This window comes from Carlito syrichta, unplaced genomic scaffold (assembly GCF_000164805.1).
Source record: "Carlito syrichta isolate Samal-C Ts95f unplaced genomic scaffold, Tarsius_syrichta-2.0.1 Scaffold107889, whole genome shotgun sequence".
Lineage (NCBI taxonomy): Eukaryota > Metazoa > Chordata > Mammalia > Primates > Tarsiidae > Carlito > Carlito syrichta.
Genome location: NW_007051985.1, coordinates 597,526 through 604,321, shown reverse-complemented (window position 1 = coordinate 604,321; position 6,796 = coordinate 597,526). Strand labels below are relative to the sequence as shown.

The window sequence follows — 6,796 nt, the reverse complement described above, 5'->3', positions numbered from 1 at the left end:
CCTCCAGTCTGGGCACAGAGTGAGACTCCAACTCAAAAAAAAAAAAAAAAAAAAAAAGAATTACCCAGAAAGATCTTGAAGCACTTACTTCAATATTTGAATGGGATGTGCTTCTACTTTTAAAGGTATACCCCAAAGAATTGAAAGTGGGAACTGGAACAGATATTTGTACACAAGCACATGAAAACACACTCAACACCACTAATCATTAGGAAAATACAAATCAAAACCATAGTGAGATACCATCTCACACCCATTTGGATGATTACTAACAACAACAGAAGCCAACTGAAAATAACAGGTGTTGGTGAGGATGTGGAGAAATTGGAACCTTGTGCACAGTTGGTGGGAATGTAAAATATTGCGACTGCTAAGGAAAACAGTATGGAAAATCCTCAAAAAAATGAGAAACAGAATGACCATAAGATCCAGAAATTCCACTCTTGGCACATACTCAAAAGAACTGAAAGCAGAGTCTGAAAGAAATATTTATATACCCGTGTTCACAGCAGCATTATTCGTAATCACCCAAAGGTGAAAGCAGCCCAAATGTTCATCAGTGGATGAACCGATAAACAAGATGTGGTATATACACGCAACAGAACATTATGCAGCTTGAGAAAGGAATGGAATTCTGAGATATGCTACGATGTGGACAAACCTTGAAAACACGCTGCTACGTGAAATCAGCCAGATACAAAGGGACAGGCGTCGTGTGATTTCACTTAGATGAGATACCTGAGGTAGTTAAATTTGTAGAGACGGAAAGTACCGTCGAGGTTACCAGGGGCTACAGGGACACAGGAACCAGGGGCTGGAAGGAGTTGTTGTTTAATGAGTACAGAGTTTTAGTACGGGATGATGGAAAAGTTCTAGAGATGGACGGGAGCGATGGCTGTACAACAGTGTGGATGCCCTTAAAGCCATTGAATTGTACACCTCAAAATGACTCCAGTGATACCTGTCATGTGATGTGTTCTTTACCACCCGGCAAAAAAATCAATCAATCAATCAATAAGCATAGACGAACTTAGAATGCGGCTTGCGTGTACATGAGGGACAATCACAAGTCATCCGTTCTCTTCAGAACCCTAAGACATGTCCTCCTCCTGGCCTGGTCATGCCTTAGGAAGGTGCTCAGCCCTGGCCGGGGTCTCTGTTCTCATCGTTCAGCGAGGAGGGTCTGATTAAGTGGCATTGCTGTATCCACCTGTAATTTACAAAAATAATATGTCATCCTCACCATTTGTCAATACTGTCTGTGGCTGCACACAGAATGGGAATACTTTCAGAAGCTTCCAGCAGGCGGTCCTCAAAAGTTAAAGCAAATCTAACATTGTGAAGGTCTTTCTAATCTTGTGTTGTTTCAGGGGAATGCTTCCTCTAAAGGACGATTTCAGCATGTCTGGAATCTACGAAGAAGAGCCCAATGGATGTCATAGAACAAGCCAACTTAAAAAGGGGGGTGGGCGCGGGTGGGGAATGTTGCCAGCTTGCAGAAATCCCCTCCACCCCTTTTATACCAAAGGAGCTGCATCTTCATCCCATAATAAATGCAAACTTGGAAAGGCTCACGAGCCTGCCTGCCTCTTCAGCTAATGACAGCTTCAATTATGGGACCTAATCCTGCATTCCTGACACTCCCCTATCCCTGCATAACTTCCAGGGGAGTCAAAGGGCCCTCCGCCCTGGCCCTGGCGAGGGACACATTAGTTATGCAGGAGCAATGCCTGGGGCGTGCTGGCAAATTTAAGGGTCTGTTCATATAACTGCACACACTTGGAAGCCTTAAATCCTCATACTTTGACTCTTCACCTTATACTAAAATAAAAAGCCACAGTAACTCCATTAAAAAATATAAAATTCCTCCACAGGAAATGAATACTAGTTTGCTTCCAATTTACATTGGTTTTAGGTTTTTTCTTCCCCACCCCCTTTTTACTTTTAACATTAGTGTTCAATTCTACGGAAAATATTTTCTATAAGAAAAAAATAATAATAGACACCAGCATCATGCTGGGCCTTTGCATTTTATTTGCTAAACTGGGCAAAAGGTCTTTGATTTGCTGGCTCTCACTCTCTAGTAAATCAGTAGGAATTCTTTGCAAATACAAGGTTGGCTTAAGGCACCCTATGCAATGTCTAATGACATCTAATGACCTCTGGCTTATTGAGAAGTGGCCTTGTTTTATAGAAAGTATTTACCCATCCAGCTATATTAGCAATGAGACTGTAACTCATTTTCATACTAGGCACACATTGTGCATTATCACTCTCCTAATTAATCCCAGACAATTCAGGGGGCAGTATTCTTAGTTCTGATCTTCCTCACTGCTCCTCAAGACAGAGAGAGTCAGCAAACGGAGGGTCACGCTCTGTGTCCCCCAGGCATACCCCTCCGTCCCAGCCCAGAGCCCTCTCCACCCTAGACATACTCCCTCGGGACTGGGGAAGCCCTGGGAACCAGCACACCTCTGTTGATCTCCGAGGCAGTGGGACTTCCTTGGGGGAGAAGGAGTCTGGGGTCAGCAGACATCTGGCAAGCCTGCTTAATGGACAAAGTCAACAGCAACTTCCCCAGAGGCAGAAAATAAACTTGAAGCTTGGTAGACCAAGAGCGGGCTGGGGTCTGTGCTCTGCACAACTGAGACTCTCACACATTTGCTCTAAGCCCTCCCTGAAACCACCTTTGACTCCTGGGGTGCAGGTGGGGGTGCCCCTCCCACCCGGCTGCTAGCTATTCAAAGCCAAGGTCTTGGGCTGAGTGTTCCAAACCTCTCTTTCCCATCTCCTGCCTCACACACATAAAATAACAATCTCAGGGTCTTTGATAACTTGGCCTCCAAAATGGGAGATTTTTAGGTCTGCTGAAAAAGGAACCTCTCTTCCTCCTTTCTCCTCCTTGGTTCTCAGAATCTGGCAAGGCAAGCGTTCAACCATGAGCATGACCACCTATAAACACCTTCAAAAGACCAGTTCCCTCAATTACTGGGCCCCTTGAGCACTGGGAAACCTTCCCTTGTTGCATCTGAAGGAGCACTATGCTTGGAGTCAGGAGCTCTGTGTTCAAGTTCTAACCTCTCCAAGCCTTGATTTTCTCATCTCTAAAATGGGCATAATATACTTCTCTGCTTTCTGTGTAGGGTGGTTGCCAAACAACAGTCCGCCTCAGTGTCCTCTCCCAGCTTCTGTTCTAATCAGTCAATACAATGTTGGAGGCTCGTATATTGACGATCTTTTCTTTTCACTCTGTCCCCTAGGCAATCTTGTCCACCTCGATAGTGAGGGTGTCAGCACTCTGCCCAGTTGCCCTGGAATGTCTTTTCAGTGTTTTTGTGCCCAGCCCCCCTACCAGCTGCGGTGTTCTTTCAGCTGCACCTACAGCCCCAGGAGGAAGAAAAGGAGGAAAAGGAGGAAGAGGAGGGGGAGGAGGAAGAAGAGGGATGCCCTCAGGAATTGCTTGGGAGATTGCACACCCCTCCCAGAAAGATTCGTTTGTGGTGGTTGGGGCAGCAGTGAGGCCTGACTTACTCCTGAGAGTTTCCCTTGGAGATCAGACAAAAGCCTATCCTTTGCAGGGATTTCACCTGAGATTCACCCTTTGATGGGCTTCTTCCCCTCCCGTGTTCTGCTCCCCTTTCTCTGACCAGTCTCCTCAGGAAACACTGCCTTAATAAGTGACTTTTGCATGACCTCTCTTCTCAGGGTGTTTCTAGGGACCTCCTCCAAAAATAACACCCATGATTTCAGTTACATCCAGTTCAAACTTCTCTGAGCTCCAGACCTATGCATCTAAATCGCTCCTTGACATCTCTTGTTTCTCAGTGGTGGCCTTGAGGTCCACACACCCAAAACAGGTCAACACACCCAAAACAAAATTCGTGATCTTCCCATCTCCCCAATGCCTCCAGTGTTTCCCAGCTCAGTGAATCCCTCCTCTTCCTCAAGGTAGAATCCTAGGACTCTCCCAAGGCTCTACCTTCCCTTTCAACCTACCTTCTCTCTCCACCCCAGTCCCCACACCATACAAGCCACCTTCAAGCTTCTGTCATCTTCATATTTCAGACATATTTAAAATCTGCAAAACTCCCTCCATCAACGTCTATTGCCACTCTGCCCAAGTCACTGTCAATTTCAAGATACTCATAATTCCTAATAGATTTACATACCTCTCTTCCAGTTTCCAACATTAGTGATTACTCTACAGCGTCAGTCTAATCATATCACCTCCTGACACAAAGCTCTTCAACAGATCTTCATTGCTCTCAGTTAAGCACAAAACTCCTTGCACGGCCCACCAGGCCCTGCACGGCACCAGCATTTCTTTTCACCCTAGACGTGAGTCCTTGGCTCCTGTGGTCCTTCCACCCAGAATGTTTTTCTTTCTCCTCTTCCCTTTCTTGCCCGGCTTCTTGTTCTATGCAGCTCCATTTAAGGCTCTACTTAGACAAATATCTGAAGGTTCAGGTACTAGAAAAAGTGATCATCTATGTCTAGTATTCCTAAATGAAATATAATTGCTTCTGCTTCGTTTCTTGTAAAAATCACCACAAAAGCTTTTCTCCTGATCCAGTAAATATGGTGTTTTGAAATAGTGTGATTCAAAGTAAAGACCATGAGTTTGTGTCGAACAAGGGTAGGGTAGGATTTATTTTGCTTATGCCCTGAAACTAGTAGGTGCTCGATAAGCATGTCTGAAATGAAATCTGACTCCCCACTGAACTACTGTGTTAAGATAAAATGTTGGCGGTTTCTGGTTCCATTTATTTTCCTCTCTCTGCATACAAGACCAAGAGCTTGACTTAGTCTCAGTGTCACCTACCCTGATCACCAACAGGAGCAGGGCTTTGCATCGCTGAGCATTTCCCCCCAAGTTCTCATCACTCTGACATGATCTTGTTTATATTTCTTTCTCTCCCCATACTAGAATGTCAGTCCCATGAGAGCAAGGATGCATGATTACTACTTCTCCCTGCCTGGAGCCTAAAATGGTGTCTGGCACATTAAAAGCCCTCGATAGCATCGTTGGACTGGTGGATGAGTTAATGATTTCTTTCCAGAATCATGATGTGTTTTGGAGTGAAAAAATGCTGACCGCCACGGTAGTACTAAGACACTTACATCACCATGACATTCAGTCACAGGCCTGAAATCCCAGGCTGGTCTGTGGCAATCTTGACTTGAATCCAGGTCTTTTGCCCCAGATCTGCAATATTCTTATGGGAAAAAGTAAACTTTTGCCCAACACTTAGGGAATGCTGAGTACTCTTTTTTTGTTTGTTTTGTTTTGAGTTGGAGTCTCACTCTGTCACCCAGGCTGGAGTGCAGTGGCAAATCCATGGCCTCCCCTGCAACAACCTGCTGAGCTCCGGTGATCCTTCCGCCTCAGTCTTCCAAATAGCCAGAACTATAGGCAAGCATCTCCACATCCGGCTAATTTTTAATTTTATTGTAGGGACAAGGTCTCGCCAAGTTGCCCGGGCTGGTCTCAAACCTGCAGGCTCAGGCAATCCACTCGCCTTGGCCTCCCAAAGAGCTGGGATTACAGATTGGGCCACCGAGCCCTGCCTAAGAAATGCTGAGTACTCTCAAAAACCAAGTGCCCATCAAATGGCAACCGTTTGGATATAAAGGCCCGATAAAATCTTGCATCTGTTCTCTGTATCAGAGATGAAGACTCATCTACAGGGTGAACAGACAGGTACGGCCCAAGACTGCTTCCTGCTACCCTCATCCGTGGGCCGTGGCCTTCTGCGCTGGTGCACTGTGGACCCGTGTGCAACCCCTTCTGGCTCTGGCCTTGGACTTGCTGGCCTCTGTGTCCCTCATTCCAGGATGCTCTGGCCTGGCTCTAGATTTCCAGACATTTTTCTGATGTCCTAATTTCTTGATCACCTGTGCTGACACGATCCTGATTTCCTTCAATATGTCTTTTCTCCACTCCTGGGAAATTTATGTCTGCTCCGGCATATGTCCCCATCTTCCTTTGTGAAAAGAGAGGCAAGGAGGAGGGGGGAGGAAGCCTTTTAATATTTTTTAGCGATGTCTTCACGCTCTGTCAATAAATTGCCTCTGCCAGCTTTTAGAGGCCCCATTGGCTCTTGTACTGACCTCTTGTTCCTTCTGTACTTGAAAAATGCCTTATTATTTATCTTAGCCTCTCTCGCAATCTTTTCATTCCTCACCTTTGCTTTCCTTATCATGTTTTTGCACTTTCTTAACTTTGTACTGTAATTTCTCCAGCTGAGTCGCTGTTTGGTTTTTTTCATACTTTCTCGCTTTCCTAGTTTTGATTACTTCCCCTTCCACTACCACATCCTTTTTAGAGCTATTTGTTTGGCCTATTCTCTACACTTTGTGTATCTGTTGCTAGGTAGCACGTACTTCCTTTGGACAGTTTCTATTCATTTCTCTCTGATTATGCTCTTCCATCAGTGGCTGTTCTTTCCAATCTCTTAGGGCTCTTGGATTTTCGTGGTAGGAGCTGCCAACTTTGTTTAACCCCAGGATCTCCTGTGTGTCCTTCTAAGAGGGTCTTAATGCCTGCCAAGTCTTCCTTACTTGGGATGTATATTAGTTTTCTGGGGTGGCCCTAACAAAAATATCATCGACTGGGTGGTTTAAACAACAGGAACTTCTTTTTTTTATTTTTTATTTTTTATTTTTTTGAGTTGGAGTCTCACTCTGTCGCCCAGACTGGAGTGCAGTGGCCGCTCCCGGCCACCGCAGCCTCGACCCGCTGGGCTCCGGCGATCCTTCCGCCTCCGCCTTCCGAGTAGCCGGAATTACAGTGCGC

At 45.5% G+C, this 6,796-nt stretch overlaps 1 protein-coding gene across 1 annotated transcript in view; it reads right to left on the bottom strand.

Moving 5' to 3' along the window:
- LOC103270091 overlaps positions 1-6,796 on the bottom strand; it is a 51,263-nt gene that overhangs the window by 42,196 nt on the left and 2,271 nt on the right. The window contains exons 2-3 of the mRNA XM_021717060.1: positions 2,436-2,502; positions 1,905-1,979 (exon numbers count right to left, since the gene is read on the bottom strand). Of these exons, the coding sequence (XP_021572735.1) occupies positions 1,905-1,979; positions 2,436-2,502 (142 nt within the window). The remainder of the gene's footprint in view (positions 1-1,904; positions 1,980-2,435; positions 2,503-6,796) is intronic.